Source organism: Diaporthe amygdali (assembly GCF_026229845.1).
Source record: "Diaporthe amygdali strain CAA958 chromosome Unknown NODE_9_length_1275696_cov_64_842800, whole genome shotgun sequence".
Lineage (NCBI taxonomy): Eukaryota > Fungi > Ascomycota > Sordariomycetes > Diaporthales > Diaporthaceae > Diaporthe > Diaporthe amygdali.
The window spans coordinates 475,702-499,097 of record NW_026517029.1 but is presented as its reverse complement, the minus strand read 5'-3'; the positions used below and the strand labels follow the sequence as shown (position 1 = coordinate 499,097).

At 53.5% G+C, this 23,396-nt stretch overlaps 8 protein-coding genes across 8 annotated transcripts; 3 read left to right on the top strand and 5 right to left on the bottom strand.

The window, feature by feature from the left end:
• Positions 1-1,549: 1,549 nt before the first annotated feature.
• On the top strand, positions 1,550-3,882 carry J7T55_012953 (histidinol dehydrogenase; the record flags this gene model as incomplete). Its single annotated transcript, XM_053141593.1, has 5 exons — positions 1,550-1,582; positions 1,755-1,917; positions 1,997-2,160; positions 2,466-3,539; positions 3,610-3,882. The coding sequence occupies 5 exons, from the start codon at positions 1,550-1,552 to the stop codon at positions 3,880-3,882; spliced, it is 1,707 nt and encodes a 568-aa protein (XP_052995300.1).
• A 249-nt stretch (positions 3,883-4,131) lies between these two features.
• Positions 4,132-5,303, bottom strand: J7T55_012952 (Pectinesterase; the record flags this gene model as incomplete). The annotated part of the gene is made up of 3 exons (XM_053141592.1): positions 4,132-4,645; positions 4,760-5,121; positions 5,181-5,303. The coding sequence occupies 3 exons, from the start codon at positions 5,301-5,303 to the stop codon at positions 4,132-4,134; spliced, it is 999 nt and encodes a 332-aa protein (XP_052995299.1).
• Positions 5,304-7,343: 2,040 nt separating this feature from the next.
• Positions 7,344-7,944, bottom strand: J7T55_012951 (uncharacterized protein; the record flags this gene model as incomplete). The annotated part of the gene is made up of 2 exons (XM_053141591.1): positions 7,344-7,461; positions 7,535-7,944. The coding sequence occupies 2 exons, from the start codon at positions 7,942-7,944 to the stop codon at positions 7,344-7,346; spliced, it is 528 nt and encodes a 175-aa protein (XP_052995298.1).
• Positions 7,945-8,782: 838 nt separating this feature from the next.
• Positions 8,783-10,477, top strand: J7T55_012950 (uncharacterized protein; the record flags this gene model as incomplete). Its single annotated transcript, XM_053141590.1, has 1 exon — positions 8,783-10,477. One exon carries the CDS (start codon positions 8,783-8,785, stop codon positions 10,475-10,477), a length of 1,695 nt encoding a protein of 564 aa, XP_052995297.1.
• A 103-nt stretch (positions 10,478-10,580) lies between these two features.
• On the bottom strand, positions 10,581-11,336 carry J7T55_012949 (ribosomal protein s5 protein; the record flags this gene model as incomplete). Its single annotated transcript, XM_053141589.1, has 1 exon — positions 10,581-11,336. The coding sequence occupies one exon, from the start codon at positions 11,334-11,336 to the stop codon at positions 10,581-10,583; it is 756 nt and encodes a 251-aa protein (XP_052995296.1).
• A 691-nt stretch (positions 11,337-12,027) lies between these two features.
• J7T55_012948 (ATP-dependent RNA helicase dbp-7) lies at positions 12,028-14,403 on the top strand (the record flags this gene model as incomplete). The annotated part of the gene is made up of 1 exon (XM_053141588.1): positions 12,028-14,403. The coding sequence occupies one exon, from the start codon at positions 12,028-12,030 to the stop codon at positions 14,401-14,403; it is 2,376 nt and encodes a 791-aa protein (XP_052995295.1).
• Positions 14,404-15,468: 1,065 nt separating this feature from the next.
• Positions 15,469-18,960, bottom strand: J7T55_012947 (uncharacterized protein; the record flags this gene model as incomplete). Its single annotated transcript, XM_053141586.1, has 1 exon — positions 15,469-18,960. The coding sequence occupies one exon, from the start codon at positions 18,958-18,960 to the stop codon at positions 15,469-15,471; it is 3,492 nt and encodes a 1,163-aa protein (XP_052995294.1).
• A 3,071-nt stretch (positions 18,961-22,031) lies between these two features.
• Positions 22,032-22,976, bottom strand: J7T55_012946 (uncharacterized protein; the record flags this gene model as incomplete). Its single annotated transcript, XM_053141585.1, has 1 exon — positions 22,032-22,976. One exon carries the CDS (start codon positions 22,974-22,976, stop codon positions 22,032-22,034), a length of 945 nt encoding a protein of 314 aa, XP_052995293.1.
• Between the last annotated feature and the right edge of the window lie 420 nt (positions 22,977-23,396).

Below are 23,396 nucleotides of genomic sequence, written 5' to 3'. Positions count from 1 at the left end.
CGACCCAAAACAGCTGCCGGCATTCCGCGCCTTGAAAAACCTCGAGTGGCCTATTGTTCTAATAGACAAGCAGTTTCGAATGTTGCCAGGTCTTTTTGATCCAGGACATTACAAAACCAGACGCCAGCACCTCTATTGCTAGCACGGTCGAGATGTGGGTTATGTCCAATGGCGGCTCGCCATCACCACCTCAAGATTATTGGCCGGTCTTCCTCAACATACCAGAGATCAGGTGCGAGAAGTTCTCGAACTCCAACTTATCTATCAACAAGGAGATGTGGGAGAGCTTTTTCAAGATCCTCTGAGCCGATTTCCTATTGCCAAAAGCGGAAATTCGAGTCGAGTAGCGAACACTCTGCATCCTCAACCCGTATCGAGCCATGACCAATCATTTTTGGGAATTCGTGCGCGCATGAGGTCTCGATCTCATAGCCTCGGTACTCAATCAATTGCGAGGCTGACGACAATCTCGTCGGTCCAGGTCGCGGAGGCACAGGAGGTGGGTCTTCGGTTGTAGCCGGATACGTGGATGAGGAAGATTTGGCCGGCACAGATGGATCGGAGCCAACAGCTTGGGTGCATAATCCAATGAGCATGGATTGCGCCACGATTGACTCATACCAGGGTCAAGGAAAGGACCTAGTGCTCTTTTTCAGCACTGAGTCCGCGTTGTTCGGTCCCAAGTTTGTCACTGATCCAGATCGGCTTTGCGTGGCCTTCATCAGAATGAGACAAGATCCAATCGTGGTCAGCAATCTGAGTACTCGTACTGAGGGCAAAACCGCAGTGATGGATAATGGGCAGCACCAGGACAAAAAATCTTTCAATGAGCTCTGGGGCTGATTTGCTAAGAACAACAGCGTCGTGCAGCGGGAGTCTATTGATACGCGTCTAGACAACAAAATCAGGGACCCTCTTGAAACGAAGGGACGAAAGACAGTGAAAAGATGGCTTGTAGTAGTTGTAGGGCAATGGTAACAAGAATTTAATATCGAATGGTCGGCAAGACTCATTAACATAACCTCGATATCTCTATACACAGTACTGGTGGACGTAACATCTCATTGATCACTGGTTTTCTTTATCGTTTCGTGCGATAGAATCCCAGTCGGAGCGAGGAAGACCGAATAAAGGAATTTTAGGAATTCGTGCAATGGACTGGAATTTCTGCTAGAGCACTTAGTGCAACCCGACTCCTGGAAGCAGAAAACCTAAACGTGAGTCCTCATCATACTCTTCCTCACTCGTCTCGCAGCAACACAGGAAAGCTCTGTCTTTGCGCACCGCTTATTCTCTTAAGTATGTGGCACGAGAGATTTGAACTCCAGTCGCGTAGTTCTGAAAGCTCATCTTGTCGAAGTATGGCACAACTAGGCTACAGACCGGACAGTAGTCTTACTCGTCGGCGGATATGGATTTCATATACTTGCTCACGAAGTGCCAAAAGAAGCTGATTATAGAAGCGCCACAACAGGCTGGCAGGACGAAGGTTATCTGATGAAAGAGAAAGATCTAGAGACTGCTCTTACAAAATATCCGAGTTGGAAACATGGTTTATCACAAGATTGTTAAAGTGACCCCGGTATGCACGGCCATCCAAACAAATGACTGTCATTTGACGGCCCGCAAACGTGTAATCGTATGGGAACGCATCGAATCCCGTGGCAACAATTTGCCGTTGTCTCTTCTCTCTTATTTCTAGTGATTGCTTGACTTGAGAATCGTTCCAACTGAATTGAGACGCCTTGCCGCAGATAGAATATCGGGATGTGGGCGACAGTCCGGAAGACTGGTTGTACCGCTGCTACGGGCCGACATGCGGAGGTGGGGAGATGGAGGATGAGGTGCAATGGACTATCCAAGTATGGGATCCCCCAAATTTCGGAGTTGGAGTCGTGGACGGTGCACATGGACAGAGTATGTCACCTCGTACCCACCCAGCAGTCGGATCCTAGCTTGAGAGCAGATTGCCCTGACAGGAATAGATGGAATATAGCAGCAGATATCAATGTGCTTGCGAAGAACTTTCAAGACAACCAACCTCAATATGCAGAGGTCTCAAATGTCAAATCCCGGGATGCTGAAGACGGGATGGGCCAATTCGGCTGTCCCATGACGGGTCCGGCCCCACCGGGAACTTGGGAGCTCGGCTTTCACCCGGTCAGTAGAATTCCTACGGGCTAGAGACCGACGTACTCGGAAAATCTTATGCCTTTTTCAGCTTGTGCTGCTGTATCGTCATATTCACAATACACTCTTGCCGGGATGGTGCCGACAATTGTTTCGGGTTTGCTTGCGGCATCGGCTCGGCGAGATGTGGTGTGCACGTCCTGGCTGTATAAGAGTGGAGGAGAACGCTGTTGGAGACGCCGTGAGGTGTGGACATCATACACATGAATATTACCCACCTTGACGCTTCTCAGACCGGATCGCTGTAGCTGAACTCAACAAGAGAAATAAATCAGTCCGTCAACATGGTCGCTCGTCGTCTCAAGTCTCCTCTTGTCGGGGCAACAGCCAGCTTCGCCGCCTCTCAGAAGGTCACCGAGATCGTCAAGTCTGTCATTGACGACATTCGAGCCAACGGCGACCAAGCCGTCCGGACTTACTCTGAGAAGTTCGACAAGTGGGCTCCACCGTCATTTAGGCTATCAGACAGCCAAATACAGGATATCATATCAAAGGTACCAGAGCAAACAATTAAGGACATCAAAGAGGCGCAGAAAAATGTCCGAACTTTTGCCCAGGCGCAGAGGGACTCTATTAAAGATGTCGAGATAGAGATACAGCCGGGCGTCTTCCTCGGCCACAGGAACAACCCCATCAGCACAGCAGGGGCTTACATTCCCGGAGGTCGCTATCCTCTCCTCGCTTCAGCCCACATGACCATCACTACTGCCAAAGTCGCCGGCGTAAAGCACGTTATAGCATGCACGCCGCCTATCAATGGCCAGATCCCTCATGCAACGGTAGCCGCCGCCCATCTCGCCGGGGCGGACGAGATTTTCATCCTCGGCGGGACGCAAGCTGTAGCCGCCATGGCGATCGGCACGGAGACCATCAAGAAGGTCGAGTTCCTGGCCGGCCCAGGAAACGCCTTCGTCGCAGAAGCCAAGCGGCAGCTCTTCGGAGAGATCGGGATTGACCTCCTGGCCGGGCCAACAGAGACGCTTATTGTGGCCGACGAGCACGCCGACCCCTTCACCGTGGCGACAGACCTGCTCTCGCAGGCGGAGCACGGCCCGGACACGCCTGCCGTGCTGATCACGACGAGCGAGAACGTCGCACAGGAGTCGATCAGGTTCGTTGACGAGCAGCTCAAGACTTTGTCCACGGCCGAGCTCGCGGCGACGTCGTGGCGGGATTACGGAGAGGTGGTCGTCGTAGACGATCTGGACGAGGCTTTCGCGCTGGCTGATGACTTCGCAAGCGAGCATGTCCAGATCCTAACCCAGAAGCCGAGGGAGGCTCTGGAGAAGATGACAAATTATGGCGCATTGTTCTTGGGCGAGAAGACATGTGTGTCCTTTGGTGATAAGGTGAGCCATTCTTGACTGTTGATTTCTGTGCTGCTCTCTTTTCAGGATTGTAGTGCTAACGTATCCGCAGTGCATCGGCACGAACCATGTCCTCCCAACTCGCAAGGCAGGCAGGTATACTGGTGGGCTCTGGGTCGGCAAGTACCTCAAGACTCAAACGTATCAAGAGGTCGTTTCGGAAAAGGCGAGCGGTGAGCTTGGTAAACTCTGCGGCCGGTGTGCCAGAGCAGAAAATTTCGAGGGCCATGCACGGTCAGGGGACCTCAGGAGTCAGCTGTACCTCAAAGATCAGTACGATTGGATTGACCAAGCCCGGGCTGCGAAGCAGGTCAATGGACACTGAGTCGCGGATGTCTCGAGAGCGATAAAATGAAGTGCGTGACGTTCATCAGCTATTTCGGTCAGTAGGTGGACAGTCCTTAACTCAAACGATGGCCTGGGCTTGGGAAATAGTAGCATAGTGATAATAGTGTGGCCATAAGCCTTTCCAATTTGATCAAATCACTATATATACATCACAGGTCGTACGGGAAGAAAGCTATGTACATAGAAGTAAAAGTGATTCATGCTGGGTAACATCCCCTTTGCCCGCTTACAGGTAAGCGGAGTCAACCCATTCAGCATAGTCGCTGCCCAAGATCGTGGCGATGGTGATGGCACTGCTCAGCTTGGTCGAGAAGCTAGCCCGTGTGCCCTTGGCCCCATCACCGGTGTTGCTATACTCTTCGAAGGAGACATCCTGTGTCCTGGTGTCGCTGGTGCTCCAGACCTCCCACCCAGCAGAGTTAATAATGTTGCTGAGCGAGCACCGCTGGAACGCAACCCTGGCATATGCACCCCACGGCCTGCCCAGATAGACCGTGCCTGCCGCCGGAGCAGTCGAGCCCGCCTCAATCGTGCTGTCCGTTATCACGTAGTAGGACGTGTCGGATGAAGACGCCCGCCCGCTGGCGGTGATGGCTCCGGCGCCGATGGAGGCGATCTTAGAGTTGGTAATCCAGGCACGGGCGTGCTGCCCAAAGATGTAGTCCACAGCGCCCTCGATGTAACAATTGGCGTAGATTTGGTTGCCAGTCTGGGCGAGGAGCGTGTCTTGGTATCCATACCTGAAATATGGTCAAGTCAGTAACTTGGTGTACCTTGATTTGTGCTGACAACGGATACCTAGTCGATACAAGGGAGAGAGGGATTTGGGGAAAAGCACGTGAATGGAAACTTACAAGCCGACACCGTAATATCCCTGCTCAGTGTTATAAGCAGACAGTGCAATGGCCTGGCCATTGCTTCCGGTAGGTTTGCCATAAGTGTTCTTGATGTTGATGTTATACACGGCCACATTCGGTGATGTGTTAATCAGTGCGGCGGTGTGTTCATCATCGGCGGCCCCCGTGGCCAGAGCCGACTTCCATTCCAGGTTGACGACGTTGCCCGAATAATCGGTGGTATCCGTGGTGTATCCATATATGTTGAGTTTTCCACTTAGCACTGGAACTGTAACTTGCTCGGTGTAAGTTCCGGAGTAGATGAAAATGCTGTGCTCATCTTTTGAAGACGTGGATATGGAGCTGACTGCCTTTTGGATCTGCAGCGTCTTGTCAGCAAAGAGGTGTGTTACATTCCATGGTCGCACAAGGTACGTACAGTGTTGTAATTGCAGCCGGAGGAGCACACTGTGATGCTTCCACTAGGAGGGCTGGTTCTTGAAGCAGCAAGGACCGTCACGACCAGTGCGGCCACGACACCGAAAGACTTCTTGAAAGTCATTTTGATTCCACGACGGACAAACGATGAATAACTGTCTTCAAGCTAGACTCTTTTGGTAGACCGGATGATTCCTGTACAGAGATGTCGACCACAACCGTCGATCAATGGCTTGGCATGGTGTTTATATACATGGACAGACAGGAAAGGGGCATCGTGGGGTCTCAAACAGGAAGTCAGCAGAACGAGGTCCTGCCATCAATGGCGGGAAATTACAACGGCCCATTTGCACAATCCCCCCTTCACTTGTTCATGATGGGCCACTTGTATGGGCTGCAAACCTTAAGCGCGTGTCTCTCTCGGGAGCGAGTGACTTCTCTTCTACATGCGGCATACCTCCGTGGGCCTACGTCGATGTGGGAAAAGCTTGGTCTCAACTTTAATGGAGGCGACCCTGGTGACCGGTGGTGATCTCCGGAAATTGGCAGGGATACGCAAGTGAACCCCCAATATTTCCACCAAAGACATCTCTTGGCGTGGGGTCGCCTGTGGGTCCAGCTGCTGTACCCTGGGCGGAGATCCATGTATCACACGCGGACAGTGCCGTACCATTTTTGTTTCCATCAATTGTTGTCGTTTGTCGTTGAGCAGTCTGTGTCATTCAAGTCCCCAGACTCCATAGTGCCGTTGACCAATCTCATTGTCGTACGGGAAGCACCATGTCAGTACGTCTCGTGGGCCCAATACATTTGGCATTCTTTTTTTGACGAGACTGCGGTAGCCCGCCCCACACCACGAAGCACGGTTCCTGTACGTAGTCTCTCCACCATCGTGTTGACGGTGCCTGAACTCCCAGATTTACGGTTCAGGTGGCGCTAGGGCTGAGCTTCGGCAGACCCGGATTGAGTACACAGTAGAACACTTGGGCGGGAGGACTTTGATGCCCCATATTCAGACGACACGGACACGAACGTAGCTTGCCGGTTTCCGCGGTAATTGCAGCGTAGGTACCATTTCGTATTCAAAATTCAACACAAAAATGGCGAACTCAACTTGCTGTCTGAAGGCTTCCTAGTCATGCATAGGCAGGAGTGGAGAGCTAGCGTCTTGAACTCCTGGCAATGAATTCGTCGAGATCTGGATACTCGTGGTTGTATTATTTGTTCGAAGACATGGCACCAACTCTGTCAAATTATCTACACCAGCCTTGAATTTGCGTCGGCAACCTGTGGAGTGAAATGTCTAGGCCGGATCGAAACACAAGGGAAACTATCTTAATATGTGGGGAAGTCAGACATGAAGCTACAGCAAGGAGGCGACGAGAGGTACTGAAGTCTACCTTGTATATTGCTTGGCGTAATTAATACTTAGGAATAGTAGGCGCCGCATACCGGCCGGGAGTTGGGTTTTGGACTCCACTGGCCGGCGTGAAAAGGGAATTCTTTAAAGAACTAATTAGCCAAATAAATTAACTGGATCCATGGCTGCGCGATTTGGTGAGCCAACGCGTTCGACCGCAAGCCTGTCTATTCGATATCTGCAGATCTTGAGGTCATTTCGAGAAGTGGTATTTGGCACGTACCTGAAACTACACCTCGGCAGTGATTCGTGTTAGGGATTCTAGGATATGTTCCGGTCCACTAGTAGGTAATTCCTATTCGCTTATTCTTTCTACACTGATTAGGTCAGGGTGTCAAATACAACTGCCAACTATTAGGCATCATTCTCAAGAGTAATGCTTTTGGATCTTATTGGTGGCGGCCGCAGTGGTAGCTCTGAAGACCAGAATCATTTATTGTCCACAGTTCCTCTGAATAAAAAAGAGGGGCCCATTCTTCAATCAGTATACTACAGAACCGAAAATCGAGTACTTTACACAGATGATACCACTTGCTCAAGAATCATACAGGCATCTACCGCTTGGGAAACGGCCCGCATCTGTGTCCACTAAAGTGTGTGCTGCCGTTTGATCATGCATTTCAGCGGGATTTCACCGATGAGCACGGCTAGTACATGGATTGGTTGTTGTAGAGAGATGTTTCTTCGTCTATGATAGCACGGCCCAAAAAAGTTGACGCCCAGCCGCAAACGAAATGTGACAAATTAGTCTACCTGGACACCACCTCTCACATTGCCACCCGCAGATCCTCCATCCACATCAAAACCCGCTTTCCGTGCCTCCTTGACCTCGTCGCGCGCAGCCGCCTGCTCTGCCTTCTTCCTGTAGCAAAGAGGGTGTCAGTCGCCAAGTCCACAAAAGTCTTCCAGTGTTCGCAGCACGTGGGCATCCATACCTGTCCAAGTCACTTGCATAGTCGTCATATTTGACCTCGCTGTCACCGGGTGCCTTCTGGATGCCACTCTTGCGCTGCACCGCGTCGGCCACCTTGCCCTCGGATAGGGTTGCTAGTTGCTCTGCATCCACATTTGGGTTTTGCGGCCTGTCTTCATTCCCGCTGGCGCTGGTGCTGGTGTTTCTCGCCTCCTTAGCGTCCAGGGGCCCGCTGCCGTTTTGTGCACCGCTGCCGAGGGAGCTGAAGGTGCCCTGGTCCTGATGGCGCTCGGAAGGGACACTCGGGTTCCCTTGTGTCGATGAGTGGTTTTCGGCGAGATTGTTGGCCGCTTTCTTCTCCAGAGGTTCCCGCGTTATGGGGTTGCCTGGCTGGATGTAGGGTTCGATGTTGGATGGTTGCTGGTCGGCCATGGTGGTTTAGTGCTGATGGCTTGCTGGGACGGGATGATATGCACGGCAATGATCTTGTGTTGAGATATGTTAGAGTGATGGCCTGCGAATTTGTTATGATCAAGGCTTTAGACGTGTCTAGCAAAGAGTCGCAGATTTTCATTTCCCTTTTCTTAGCGACCCAGTGACGTTGATCAGGGCCCAGTCCAGCACCGCGGATCATGACAATCAATGACGTCGTGGCGCGTAGCGGGCCGCAAGCACAAACACAGCGATCTGAGGCCCTTTGCCGCGCTTGATAGATTATCTTCTGAATTCACTTGTACAAACAAGTAGTCACAGTTATTTCTATCGTTTTGCTCTGGTACAAAGTCACATTTGCATTGTGCGAGCTAATTTTCGTTTCGGGCCTCTTGGGCCAGCTCGCACTCAGTCACAATGTCAGTGGTACTGGCATTTTTGAATACTCGGAACTGTCCTTTGATCACTGGATGGCCGGCAATCTTTTAATCGTATACCTTGTTGCTCACCCTTGTCAGGACAAGTGTTCTTCTTCCTTCCGGTCACGCCAGTCTATCCTGAACCTGATGCCCTTTGTACCGTCCAATCAGATATTGTTGTCCATACCCCGCCTGTCAGCTTTAGCATTGGGGGTACGCATGTCAAAGGTGTGGCCTACCTAGGTAGCTCGAAGTTCTGGACACTTGTACGTCCACGCCACATGATTATTCCTGAACAGTTGCCGGCCCGAGAAATTTCAAGGTGTGACAAATCGAATTCCGTGACCCTAATAGACCCTTCGAGAGGCCTTCACTGTCAAGAGACATTCCCTTCTGACGCCATCGCCCGAGTCCTTAAAATGGCGAGCCCAACTGTTCATCTGCATCTAACGCCCGAAGCCGACGAAATCGGCGACATCGTCAGCTTGACTATCAGAATCGAATTCAACAGGCCATCGCTTCAGCCTGGAGATATTCTTTGCACCTTCGGTCGACAAGGCGTGACCAAAGAGGAATCATGCTGGCATCCCTGTCACACGCCGCACAACATCCTGACAGTATTTTCGGACGGAGACGGTCCTTTGACAATCTATGAATCGGATATAGGGCACGGCTATCTCGTTGAGAGACATACCCTGGGCGATGTTGTTGCAGAATGGAAAGTTCCATTACTTGAAACAAGCGATGTTCGTGAAGACTGTCCAGGCTCTGTCTGTCAGCTCCTTCGTGACCAAGGGGGCATGATGGGTGCGGGCAAGTATTTCATCCCACGATTTAATCTGGGCAATGGAATTCTGATTGCGATTGAATGGGATCTGTCCAACTGCCCCCGAGGTTCCAGAGCCGTGACCAGCTTCGGGGAAGGTCCGGAACGAATCGAGTTCATGGGCAACTCTGACACACTTCTCGAGTGCGTCTTCATGGCCGGGCAAGTAAGAAGCGACAACCAGGGTCCAACATCATCAACTTCAGCAACTCACAGCCCCTGTGGCACGTACTGGTTTGGCGACCTGCCCTCGAACTTGGACGCCGTCACGGACTATGCGTCCAAGATTTTCCCGCGCATGGCCGAGCATTTCAGTGACCAATCTGGCTCGTATCGGGCCTTTCTCCGGCGTACCTCAAAGGGCCTCCGCGGCACAGCCTTCCAGTCAAGCAGTATAATCGAATACGACGAAGAAGCCAAGGAAGAGTTTGATTGGGATCTTGTGAGGGTCCTCAACTGTTCCATGGCGTCCGCCTGGGCACGTTTAGACCCCGAGGATGACGGGACCACAAATGAGTGGTTCACTGATGGGCTGTCGATGCTGTACACGGTGTACCTGCCCTTCCGCTTCGGCCAGCGCGGACCGGATTATTTCCGTGCGACGGTCAATGCATTCTTGTCGGCGTACTACACCAACCCGCTCGTCGCAAGACCACCGACGGACTCTCGGCCCTTCGACACTCGTGGGCTCAGCTGGTACGCTTCCTCTGCACAAGTTTTCCGTGCATTTGTGTACATGTTGAAGATGGATTCTTTCACACGGCGGGCGGCTGTGGCGCGGGGGTCTGACTTGTCAAGGCCGATGGATGAGCTTATACGCGATCTGTTGAGTCGAAGACGGAAGGGGGAGAAGATTCAAAAGGAGCACTGGTTGAAAGGTCTTGCATACTGGCTTGGAGAAGACGAGGCTGATAGAAATTTTCGCGAGATGCTTGATGAGAGGGGGAAAGCCAACGAACTGGACGACATGTTGTCCAGCTTTGGGGCCAAGTTTGGGCCGCAGCCTGTTGAGCAGGAGTTTCTGGACTTTGGATTTGACCGGACCAGTCTGGATACCGGGACTGTCACGGGCGTGGATCAGGGCTCGAGGGCTTGGGAAGCAGGCCTAAGGGATGGGGATCGGATTTTGTGGTATTCGAGGCCCGAGGCATGCGAGACCGAATTTGAGAAGAGGCTGAGACTGAAAGTTGAGAGACGAGAGGAGAATATTAACGTTGAGTACTGGCCAAGATCCAGGGAGAAGGTTACGTGTTGGCAGGTGCTAGAAGGAAAGTATGAGCCAAAGTAAGCTGAAGTCTCAGCCGCCGCAGACATTGTCAAAAGAACACTCATGGGGATACAATTGGTTTCATTATATATTGATAGACCTCTTGGTAACAATTCTTATGGAATTATTTACGAATTGTGTCCCTGACCTTGGACAAGTGTAGCTCCCCTTTCCGGCCCCAGCCCTTCTGCCCTTTCGCAACATCCGGGCGAAACTGTTCATAAAGATGGAATGCTTTCTCATCCAAGTCGTCCTCCTCCCCTCTCCAAGATTCCAAGGCTTCACTCATCGCATTCTTTGCCTCCGTGTAAGTCTCGTCTGAGCCGTACTTTCTAACCAGACTGACCTCACGTGTCGTTTTGGGCTTTCCCTTGACCATGACGCTTTCGTCCTTGGTCGTCATGGGAAAGCCCATGACCTTGAACATGGCGAGGTTATCCCCAGTCTGTTTGTTCTTGTCTTTCGAGTCCTCTTCCTTTGATTCGTCAGACGGCGCGATGGTTCCAATCGACCGGCCTTTGGAGATAGCTGTGATGGTGGAGATGCTGCTTCCTATGCTGAGGCACAGATTCCAAGACAGGTCTGGGTGGAGGAAATGCGCCACACATGCGCCCCAGAGCTCGAGCACAGGAGCGCGATTGATGATGATGGGTTTCTCAAGCTTGTCAATGGATTTCGTTGAGATTTCGGTCTGTCTTAGGTCCTTGTTGACCGGGGGTGAGTTTTTGGAGGCTCGAGAGCGCTTGGTGGGCTTTACATTAGCAGCATCATCGTCATTGGCGGCGGTTGATTTGCGCTTTTGTGGTGCGGTGCTTGTCCCAGATGCCTTAGATTTGGCTGTGCCTTCTGAGGCGGATGAGCGATTTTTACGAGGCGGCATATTGTACGCACGAATAGGGCCGAGAAATCAACGATAATTCCAGTTCAAATGCTCTGCATGGCGCAGGAAGCAGAACGCAGTAGGCTCCCACAACAAACCCCAAGATGGGCTATCGCGGTTTTGGTGTCCACGGCACAGGGAGAAGTAGGCTTGACGTCACAGTGTCGACCTTGAACAATCAACCAGAGTGAGCGTCTTGGACGTCCCGCGAGCCTTTTTTTTTTTTCTTTTTTGACAGGTACACTGATAAATGATCTGCTTCGTCTGGATCCGAACATTGCTAATCCATGTGGATGTTTGCACAGTGGCGCGGTTCTGGTTCTTTTGACTTGGGTTGGACTCCAAAAACCCTGCAGCTCATGTAATAAGACCTGTCTGTCTGGTTTACATATAACTCTATATCTCATAAGAAAATATTTTAGAGGAGACTGTATATTTGTGAGATTTGGACAGTGGGCAATGGTTCCCTGTTGCACCCTTCACAGGATCGTCAAGAGAACCCCCATGTCTTGTAGCGGCAAGGTTCAATTAGAGCGGCTGTGCACCAACCAACCGATAGCACGGGATAAACACCAGACCCACTAAATTTTCGGCGCCCCCAAGCAGTCGGGTGCTCTTGGATGGAAACAGAGTCTTCTTGTTCCTCCATTCCCCTCATCCTCACACTGGCCATACGACGCCCACATCGACAATGGCTGATGATCTGGTCCTCAACTTGGCGCCCATGGTGGACGCCTCCTTCACTGCCAAGAAAGTGAAATATGTAGGAGGGTCTTGGAGAGATCGTCGTAGGGCCCAGAAGAAGGACACTGCCCGCGACCAGGAGAGGAGTGGCCCGCCATCGAAACCACCGCCAACCGACGACGCCTCTGCTCAATCTTCCGGCGGCTTCTCTTCTGATCGGCCGCAAAAGCGACAAAGAACCGACAACTGGCCCGCCAGCCGCCCAGGTGGTAACCACAACGACCCCTCCAAGCCCTTCCAGGTCGCCTCCAAGCTCTTCACCTCCAACCCGACAGCCAAGACCGTTTTCCACGATGCCGCCCCGGCGGACGAGCCCGAGCCAGCGGTACCCTCCAATGCGCCTCTTTCTGAGGAGGCATCCAACTTCCATGCCCTGGGTCTGTCGCGGAGGATAGCCCAGCACCTGTCTTCGAAGCTCGAGATGAAGGCACCCACATCCATACAGAAGAACACCATACCGCAGCTCGTCGACGGGGACGATGATGCGTTCCTGCAGGCACAGACGGGTTCCGGAAAGACCCTGGCCTATCTACTTCCAATAGTGCAGCGCATCGTCGCTCTGAGTCGGAATGATGACGGGAGCACAACTGGCGCGAACATACACCGGAATTCGGGCTTGTTCGCCATTATCCTCGCACCAACCCGAGAACTGTGTAAGCAGATTTCTGTTGTGCTGGAAAAGCTACTGCGATGCTGCCCGTGGATCGTCAGCACCACCGTTATGGGAGGCGAGAGCAAACACTCGGAGAAGGCGCGCATTCGCAAGGGCTGCAATATCCTCGTTGCCACGCCTGGTCGGTTGACAGACCACCTGGAAAACACGAAGATTCTCGATGTTGGAACGGTTCGCTGGCTCATCTTGGACGAAGGTGATAGGATGATGGAGATGGGCTTCGAACAAGACCTCAAACAGATTGTGACTGCAATTCGTGAGGAGCCTCTCAAGGAGAAGAACAAGGAAGGTGTGCTGCTCACAAAGGCCATGCCAAAGAGGAGGGTGACGGTCCTCTGTTCTGCAACAATGAGGGCAAATGTCAACAGGCTTGGCGAGATCAGTTTGCAGGACGCCGTCCACATTACTGCATCCACTTCCAAGGACGACGCAGAGGGAGATGCAAAGACAGAAGCAGTGTTTGCTGCACCGGCGCAGCTCAAGCAGACATATCTGGTTGTCCCGGCAAAGCTACGCTTGGTCACACTCATAGCACTCCTGAAGGACGCCTTCGCACGGAAAGGCTCCGTCATGAAAGCAATCATCTTCATATCCTGTGCCGACTCGGTCGACTTCCACTTCGACGTACTCAAGTCCACAGCGCCGGCTCAGGCCCTGGCACCGTCTTCACCGCCCCAGAAACCCAAGCCAGACCACACGGCCACCACCGTGCATCCTGCGGCCTACATTACGTCCCCGGCCAACCCGACCGTCCTCCTCCACAAGCTTCACGGCTCGCTCAACCAGCAGATGCGTACTTCGACGCTCCGTTCGTTCTCGACTTGCAAAGACCCTGCCGTGCTCATCACAACCGACATTTCCTCGCGTGGTCTTGACGTCCCTGCCGTGGAACTGGTCATCGAGTATGACCCCGCCTTCGCCATTGCCGACCACGTTCACCGTATCGGACGTACGGCTCGTGCTGGCCGGCCCGGAAAGGCCTCTTTGTTCCTGCAGCCAGGTTGTGAAGAAGGATATATCGACATGCTGCCTACCACCCCGCCGGCAGTAGCCCAGTCCTACGAGACCGTCCTGCAAAAAGGCTTTGCCACCCCAGTGGCGCTACCCTCCGTCCCCGGCAAGGATGAAGAAGAGCAGCAGCAGCTACCGCAGAAACAGTCTCCCCATGCCAGAGCCGAAGCCCTACAGCTTCACCTCGAACAGCGCATACTGGCGTCAGAGCCACCCAAGCCACCACCGACCAAGGGTGGCAGGAAGCCCTTGCCGGCACCGAAACCGCAGGGTACCGGGCCAGTGATCATTGACTCTGCCAGGCAGGCCTTTAGGTCCCATATCCGCGCCTACGCCACCCATGTTAAGGAAGAAAGGCACGTTTTCGACATCCAGCAGCTGCACCTGGGCCACATTGCCAAGAGCTACGGGCTGAGGGAGGCACCGGGCGGCATAGGAGGGGGCGTGCAGAAGCGCACGCACAAGAAGGGGGCACCGGCCGCCGGCGGTGCCTCTGCCACCTCTAGCGTGGGGAGCAAGAGAAAGGCGGACGTCATGGACGATGCGGACGGTGGCGACGTGGATGCGGCTCTGGCGAGGAAGAAGATGGAGGACATGCTCAGGAAGATGAACGCGGCCAGCGAGTTCAATATTGCATAGACGGACTCTTACTTATTATCATTAGCGTTGTCATTTCTCTCATACAATATCTTGACAATACTGCAGTTTGTACGAATGCGCTAAATGACATTGCACATGTGACTTAACGCGCACAAAGGTTCAGGGCTGTTTGGTTCGCCATGTGCGCGTTTTGACTCAGAAGTTGTAAACCGTGTTGCCGATTCGGCATCAGCCTCGCAAGAACTTCACAGCTCGGTTTATCAGCCAGTCATGTATAATTCCATTCTCTGTCATCTGAGAAGGTGATAAATACGAGCACACAAAAATGAGAAACAATCCCACAAGTAGCTGTTTGGACAAGACCCAACTTTGCGTTGGCCATTCATCATTATCGACGATGATTCTAGATACTGTACACAAGCGACATGCCTACCCGGCATCTCGACATCGCCCATCATCTCTAAATGCCTGCTGTGTACGAATACACGTGCGTCCTAACCAGATGATGACCGACCCAACCGACCCGAGCCGCCATGCCAAAATCCGTTCCAAATCGCCACCGCTTGTTTAATATGTCCATGTCTTGTTCTTGCTGATATGCAGAGTAGAGATTTGTCTATATGCCGCCAATGGCGACAGATGCGAGCAGGAAGATCGTGCCTCAACTGCTTCGAAAATAAAAAAACAAAAGCGTTCCATGTCGGACCTCCGTTCCGTTCCCTTCACAACGATACCGCACCGGGTGTGGCAAACCATGCCCCGACCAACCAGGAAGATCATTCCGTCCCAGGTCATTCATCAGCCAGCGTGCCTCTTGGGCGCGGCCGCTTTAAACAATTTTGAACACACCAACGCCCGCTGCAAAGGACGAGACATAGGAAATTGGACAGAAAGGAAATAGCCAACACGTGCCGGCCTTGCGGTCTTTGACAACCCCTTGCTCTCGTACATCCACCGGACAGTGTTTCTTGTACGCTGTCATCCTCCGTTGTTATTCGCGCACCGTTTCAAGGGGTATCAAACAAGACAGCAAACCAGAGGCGCGACACAAAGGAAATAAGTGACAGAGACGATCGAGGAAACATGTTTCCTCAGGTAAACGGCTTAGACAGCTACAGCCTCTTGCTCACCACCACCAACAAGCTCCACCACCTTGCCGACGACAGCACTGGGATAACCCCGTCCCATCATCTCCGAGACGATGTACCTCGCCTTCTCCCTGTCCTCAACAGCGAGATATGCGCGGGTCATTGCCTCGTACGTGCTCGGCTCGCGACGCTCACGTCCCACAGCACCATAGATGTCCTCAGCGCGGGCGATGTTGCCCTCAGAAGCCCATCCGTGGATTAGGGTATTAGCGATGTAAGGAGTAAGTTCGACTTTCCGTCGGCGCATCTCCATAAGGAGTGGCTCAGTGTCCGAGACACAGTGGTTGGCCACCATGCTCTCGAACAACGCCTGGAAGAGGGAAGCCGTCACAGTAACGTTGCGATCACCGATGACATTATTGAAGATCTTCCGGGCTCCAGCCATGTCGTGCAAGACACAACCACGCGCGTGGATCAAGGAAGCGTAATGCACGGGCTCGGGCTTGCCACCACTAGCACGAATGCTGTCCAGAACGGACTCTGCAGCCTGCATGTCCACAGGCTCGAGAGTCGCGTGGGTATCAACCAATAGCTTGTAGGTGTGCGCGGTGGGCGAGATACCCTTAGCCTGCATACGTGCATAGTACGCCAGGACCTTTGACTTGTCGCGCTTGGTGGTCAAGAAGAACTGCATCATGCTATTGTAAGGTGCAGGCCGAGCCTTGTAGTTGGGCATGGCCTCCATCTCATCGAAGAGCTCCTCAGCAAACTTGACATCAGACACACGGCAAAGAGCGTTAACAATGGTGCCGTATGTCACAGAGGTCGGCTTGATACCAAGGGCGCGCATCTCAGCAAAGAAGAAAAGACAGTCATCGATACGGCGAGCCTTTCCCAGTTTGCCAATTAGGGCGTTGTAGAGGAAAGAGCTTGGTTCGACGCCCTCAGCCTTGGCGCGGTGGAAGATCTTTACCGCCTCGGAAGCCTCGTCGAAAGTCTTGGTGGACTCCTTGAGCGTGGTGATGTACAGACCGTAGGTGTTGGCCGAAGGAGTCGCACCCATGTCCAACAGTTCCTGATGGTATTGCTCAGCCTGTGCTCGGTAGCCCAGGCTTAGGCAAGCACCAACCATTGAGTCCAAGATTGATGACCATCCGTAACGAACAACGGCGTATTGAGGCAACAATGGAACATCAGTGCGAGCCATGTTCAGGATGTCGTTGCACGTCTCCATCTTACCCTCGCGCGCCGCAGCCGAGATGAGCTTGGCATAAGTGATGTATCGCGGGTGGCGGCCAGCACGGCGCATGTTGCGGAACCGAGCAAGGGCGTCGTTCAGCTTGGGACCCTTGCGGCCATGAGCACCTTCAAGCTCGTCGGATATAAGCGACGAGCCTTTGAAATCGGTATTGTGCGCGTATGGATCGAACGTGTCTTCGTAACTTGAAACTGAGGGGGCGGATTGGTATGGTGAGGCAGTACCAGTCTGGGAAGCCAGCTCTCGAGGATCAGTAATACCTCGAGACGTCATGTAGCGTGAGACAAAGTCCATGCCCTCCTCTACCTCAGCTGCCAGGTGTGCATCGTCCGCGTTAGATGAGCGTATCCGGTGGAACATTGCCTCAGCCTCATTCAGACCCTCAACAACTTGCCCAGAACCAATCAATGCGACAGCAAACATGGCTGTGGGCTCAATGAAAGAAGGACTGACGGCACTCTCGGGACTGCTGAGGATCTGCCAATAACGCCATGCTTCCATCACCTCACCACCACGAATGCTTAGTGCCAAAAGAGCCATCGCAGGAGCGGCAATGTTGTTGAAGGTGACGGGAAGGTTCGCGAACGCGGCAATGGCTGTGTGCTTGTCACCGTTATCTGCCGCAGACACTGTGAGGTCGGCCATGGACTGAGCCCGTGAGTCGTCCTCAATAGCTTGAGCCCATCGGAGAGCTTCATGGTAGATGCCTCGATGGACTAAGCCCTTCACAAAACCTAGGCTGATGATGGCATCTTTGATGCTGGCGGCGCGCACACCATACTCTTGCACAATTTTCTTGTAGAACTTCATGGCACCGTCGAGCTTGTCCGAGACAACGTAAGCGTTGATGACAGATGCGTAGACCTGAGCGTCGAGACGGTCATTCAAGGTAACCTCACCATTGTCGTTGGCGATGGCAAGAGTTCGATATTCGGTATAGCACTCCACAGCGCTGACCAGGTCTCCGCAGTTGGCAAAAGCAGTGATCATAGCTGGGAATGTCGCAGCGAAAGGTGTAGCCTTGTTGGTCTCCATGTGCTCGTAGAGGTGGAGCATGTCCGAGACGCGACCAGATTGAGCGCATGCCGAGATGAGCTGGTGATAAGTCTCGGGCGAGAACACATCACGCTGGCACGCAACAGAGGTTTTGAAAAGCTTGATGGCCAGGTCGAGGCGGTCGTCCTCGGAGAGTATCGCGTGCTCAAGCTCGGAAGATGCCAACATGAACTTGCCGGGCTCATCCATACCACCGTACCGGGCGCGCTTGTCCTCGAGTCTCTTCTTGAGAGACGAGACCTCGAGTGATCGGGCGGCCAACAGACCGACGAGGATGTTGTACGTATCGCTGTCTGGGGCGACCTTTCGGCGCATCATGTCGGTGTAGACATCCAGGGCCTTGGACACAATCTCGATCTTCTCGGCCGGAAGATGAATGGCGGCCATGAGAAGAGCATTGTAAGACGTAGCCAAGGGCTGGATACTGGCCACCAACATGGCCTCGAAGACAGCTGGGATCTCGGCATAACGTCCAGACTCGGAGAGCTTAGTGAGATGGTCCGCATAGCTCTGAGACTGAGAGTCGACCGGTGGTGTAACGGAACGGGCGACGCTTGCCGGTGATCGGGCTCGCGAAGGCGAGATGGGCTCGGCGACCTTTCCTGGGGCAGGTGTTGATGCCCTCAACGCCGAGACATCCTCACTAGCTACATGCTGGCGGGTCTCAATCTCCTTGGCAAGGGCGGCATCGATATGGGCCAGGGCGGCCTGCTCCTCTTCCGAGAAAGCAGACTCGCTGAACCCATCCTCATCAGCCTCCTTGGTCTCGAGTGCTGGTGCCTCAGAGCCGAGAAGAATAGAAGCCGGCGTGGGCTTCCACTCGATCTTGTCCTGGAAACGGAACTGGACCCACTCATTCTCCTCCGAGTCTTCGATACCCTCCTTCTTCTGCAGGTGCTCAAAGTAGGCGTCTAGCCCTCCATGGTTATTGGCGAGCTTCTCGTGCCGATGCTCGGTTGGGAGGCTGGAGGACTGGTGGGCGCTGGTGTGGAAGGCGCTCTGAAGCTGCTGGAGGCGACTGAGGCGGTTTGTGGTCTGTCGTTTCCGGGCCGCAAAGGACGGCCGGTTCTGAGAGTTTAGAACATGGGGATGGGTGGCAGCTACGACAGACTGTGCGTAGCCGTGGGTGAAGGATTTGGTGAACCCAGAACGGATAAAGTTCGTGTATAAGTTGTTGTAGATAGATCCAGGCATTTAGGTGAAGCCTTTAGAGTGGGGGGACTATAAACGCGAGAAACTCTTGTCAGTAACATGTGCATTGGACGGGCTGTTGAATTTCTCTTTGTATTGAACAAGAATTGGGGGTCCTGTCGTGAAGAATTGCCTGCGCGAAAGTGGGTGGTTGTGCAACCTCGACGATGCTGAATTTCAGATCTGCAGCACCAAACTTTGGGTCCTGGCGGGCGACAAAAACATTCCGCAGGCAGACGCAGTACACGTACAGAACGTCATGGACTCGGGTGGAACCGAAACAAACGAAGAGTGGGTTGGCTCGACTTACTCGGGAGAAGAGGTGAAAGCGCAACTGCAGGTTCATTTGATGCCAACGAAGACATCAAACAAACGCGCTATTCAGATAGGGTGTATTGACCTTTTGAAAAGGGTTATGTGAAGAAGTGTAAGAGGGAGTGAAGGGGGGGAACAGACACAGGAAAAGTGAAGGAGGGCGAGAAATCTGGAGGGTAATATGAAATCGCATACGCCCTGCGACTTGGAATTCGGAGGCGACGAGTCACACACTGCTAACCCGCCAGTCTGCGCGACAGAGCAGTGCAGTAGCTGCTCCTCCCCCAAAACCTTGTTGTGGGGTCCTGGTGGTGGGTGGTGGACCGCCTAGACAGGGGGGAGGAGCGAATTTCCAAGGCTCATGATTGGCCGCATGAAAACATCCCGGGAGTCCTTGCAGGGAGGACTCGGAACCTGGGGGGCAGACCTGGCAGAGCCCGAGGCCAGGCAAGCCCTGTAGCCGAGACATTGTGCCCTGGACTTTACGGACTTTGGCACAAGTTGGCCCTGAGGCCTGCAACCTGCTGCCATCCCAGGTCCTGTACCTGGCCTGGATACCTGGACACTTGGGCAAAGTATCTACGTACACCACGTAGTCTAGTCTATTGTACAATCTCCTCCACCAAGAAGCATGAGGAACACAAAAGAAGACTGTCAGCTCCAATTTCCCACTTCAAGACAGAGCACATAATACTGTCCCCTCCATTGGCTGCTGTTGACAAGAGTGTGGATTCGGTATTTGAAATTCTCTCGGCCCCACGACATGCAGGACGGGGCTTGAACGAGCACGAGAACGAGAGGGACTGTCGAGTGTCATCACTCACCCACCGCAGACTCTACCTAGTAGGTCTGGTCTACCGATACCTGGGTAGTACAAGGTACCATGGGAAGCCCTCCTTCAGGCCGGAGCCAACGATACCTGCGTTTGCATGTGCACATACGGGCATGCAATCTGTCCTCACCGGCTACCAGGCACCTGGTCCCGGGCTGTCAGGCTGCCACAATTGTCGATGATGACGACCATCATCGCCCAGTCAGTCAAGTCGTCAAGACTTTCATCTTGGCCTGAAGTCTGCGGCAGACGGAACCCTCGGACGCGCTGCGCCGCTGCCAGTCGCAATCCCGCCCTAGCGCGTTTCCTGCGTCTTCTAGCGAAGAAAAGAAGCCGGCATCAAATCTCACACGCTGCAGGGGCTTTCCTGTCAGGCCTGTCAGGCCTGTCCTCTGTGCGTGGGGTCTCCCAGCATACCGGTGCTGCAGGCGGTGGCTGACAGACCTCCGGCTGCCTTCCAATTGGCAGGCCGGTGTCTGCCCCCAGGAAGAAGCCGGAGGGCTGCACGGCACGAGCCCAGCCGCTTGGGAATGAAGGTGTGCTCCATTTCTGGTAGAGGGAACCCGTCTTGTGAGAGTCGCCCTCGCTACCCCCATGCTGGCACACCAGCACGAACAGGTACTTCGACAGCCGTAGCAGAAGCTAACAGAAGCTCTTTGCTTCTGACAGCCAAACGAGATGATGTCTCAAGCAGGGTTTGCCTTTTGGGTTGGTCGCAGGAAGAATCCCACATCGATAATTCCAGCACCAAACCTGCAGCATCAACGGCGATCACCAAGATACCGTCGGTCACCTGGACCTGCATCGAGAATTCCCCGCCGATCTCAATCACATACAGCCCGTGGGCCTGACAGCACAGATCCTCCTGCTAGCCTCACGGACCGGCTTGTCTGATCTGTCCGTCTGACCCGGCTCCAGCGGCGTTCGCGAAGCCCGCTCCCGAGCCCGACTCGGTCCACCGAGCTTGGACTGTTCGCTGTTTTGCGGGGAAATCGGGGTTCCATCCATCTGCCAACGGCTATGATCTCACTCCCCAGATCTTGGGGCCGAGCGAGCACGTTTCGCTTCCGAGGTATCGTATGATTTCTGGTTCCTACGGATCTTATCAGATTGATCTCTTCCAACGTCAACTCTTTTGACCTCGTGCCATTACGCGTTAGAGCGTAGTTGTTCAACGATTGGTCTCCCGCCTCACTGTGGACAAGCGTCCGCGTAGAGTTATGTCACTTTCTCGACCATCGAGATCAGTTTTCACCTTCTTTCTTACTTTGCAACAACAGTACTTGGCTCGGATATACCGAGTCGGCGGTCCTTGTGTCGGATGCCGCGGCCATGTCGCCGTCGAGGCCAAGAACGCTGCGAATGTTAAGCAAAAGTAAGTATGAGAGAGATGTCAATGCTAAATCCACAAGTGGCAGTCAGAGTGGGCTTTCATTACATCGCGATCCGTTATCACGTGTCTCCAGCAATGCAAACTGTTATCTGCGTGATACTTCCATGTAGCACACAATTCAACTGCAAACTGTGGGCAGGCATCTGCACCAGACCTTGGTCGATGCCGCAAGGCCGAGGGCAAATGGAGAACAGCAAAAGAAGTCTTGGTGTTATCCCAGGCCTCTCTCGGGCTCAACAAATTACTCCGAAGGATGATTCTTGTAGCTGTGTCGGGCGAGAATACGATCATCAGTCTAGGTCTCCAGTGGGACTTAACTGGTATCGAATTCGACGCGACAGGAGCGCTCATTTGGGCGAGTCCATGCCAACATTACCAGCCTTTCATCAGAACCATGATATAGTCCTCACACAATTTTTATCCAAACAATTCATAGGTCCAGAATAATTATGTGATTACTTTTCTTTAGGGTATGATTACGTTTCTTTAGGGCATGATTACGCCTCAACCATCTGATTATCCCACACATTATGCTCAAAACAACAGACTACCCACGCCCAACCCAACGCCCAGTCCCAACAGAGGAGCCATACCTAGACCACCACCGTAACCGTAACCATAGCCTCCACGACCATAAGGCCTGTTATAAGGGCCGACCGGCCTCGTATACATATTACCAGGGCCTGCCATCATACCTGGAGGGCCCCCAAAGTACCCTCCCCTGTTCCACGGATTGACAGAATACGCGTTGTCACGCCTGAGAGGCGCGCCACGCGGTGGCTCGATCCACACCTCCTTGCCCTCGCTGTCCCGGCCCAGCAGCTGCGGTTCCCCGGTCTCGACGGCGCGCCCGATCTGTCGCCGGATGTGCTGATGCTGGTAGTACGCCTCCCGCTCGGCCTCGGCGCGCCTCTGGCGCTTGGCCGCGCGCTCCTGGTGGGTCGAGCTGGTGAGCTTGTCCTTGAGCTTGCGGCCGAACTTCTCGGGCTTGGAGAGCTTCTCCGGGCCCGTGTCCAGGAGGCCGGGCTGCTGTGCCCCGGCTGCCCCTCCTGCGGGTTGGCCGTGCCCGTGCCCGTGGGCGGCGTCGTCGTCGCTGCTCTCGGCTTCGATGTCGGATAGGCTGTGTACGCGCTGCATGCTCTTGATGCGATCCCTCTCGCTTTCAGGTAATGAGGCTAGGTACTGTTCGTCGTCATAGGGATGGTGCCAGATGGAGCGCGGAGGGGTGGCCGTAGTGTCGACGAAGAATTGATGGTGCGTCTCTGTATCGTATTGCCTCACCCAGCCGTTGGGGAGGGCTCGGGCAGAATCCTCCATGCTACGCCTCTCTTCAGGTGGAATTCCATTACGGGATCTGAGGGGTACAGTGAGGTTGTTTGTGTTTTGTGGAGGAATCTCTGTGGTATGGGCCGGTTGAGGCTGTGAGGAAGTGGAGGAGCTGGCCTCGTACGGTGGAGGAGGATCTTCGTATGCTGGCATGTTGTTTGTCGAAATCTTGGTTTCTAGGTCGAATTCATTGATGAATATCATGCGGGGGTAAGAAGCATTTGCGAACTCATGATAGATGGCCTCTGCTAGATGGACGAGTGTTACCTCGCACCTGGATGGTGGTGTTGCGCATCATGACGTCAAAAAGGTACGTGAGCTTCTTCGCCTCAACGGTGACTGGGTAGCAGCACACCAGAGCTTTGACGGGTGGCCACTTCCATATGTAGGCGACACGGCAATTGAGGACGACATTTGGTTTAGTAACGTATCCATTGGGGCCTTTCTATGATGGCATCCGTATGAATTGTAACGCAAAGAGGTGAGTCTTCATGTGTGTCCCTATGCCACTCAAAACTTGACTTCAGTAGGCAGGCCCAGGCCGCCGGCCCTGCGGTCCATCTATAGATAGTC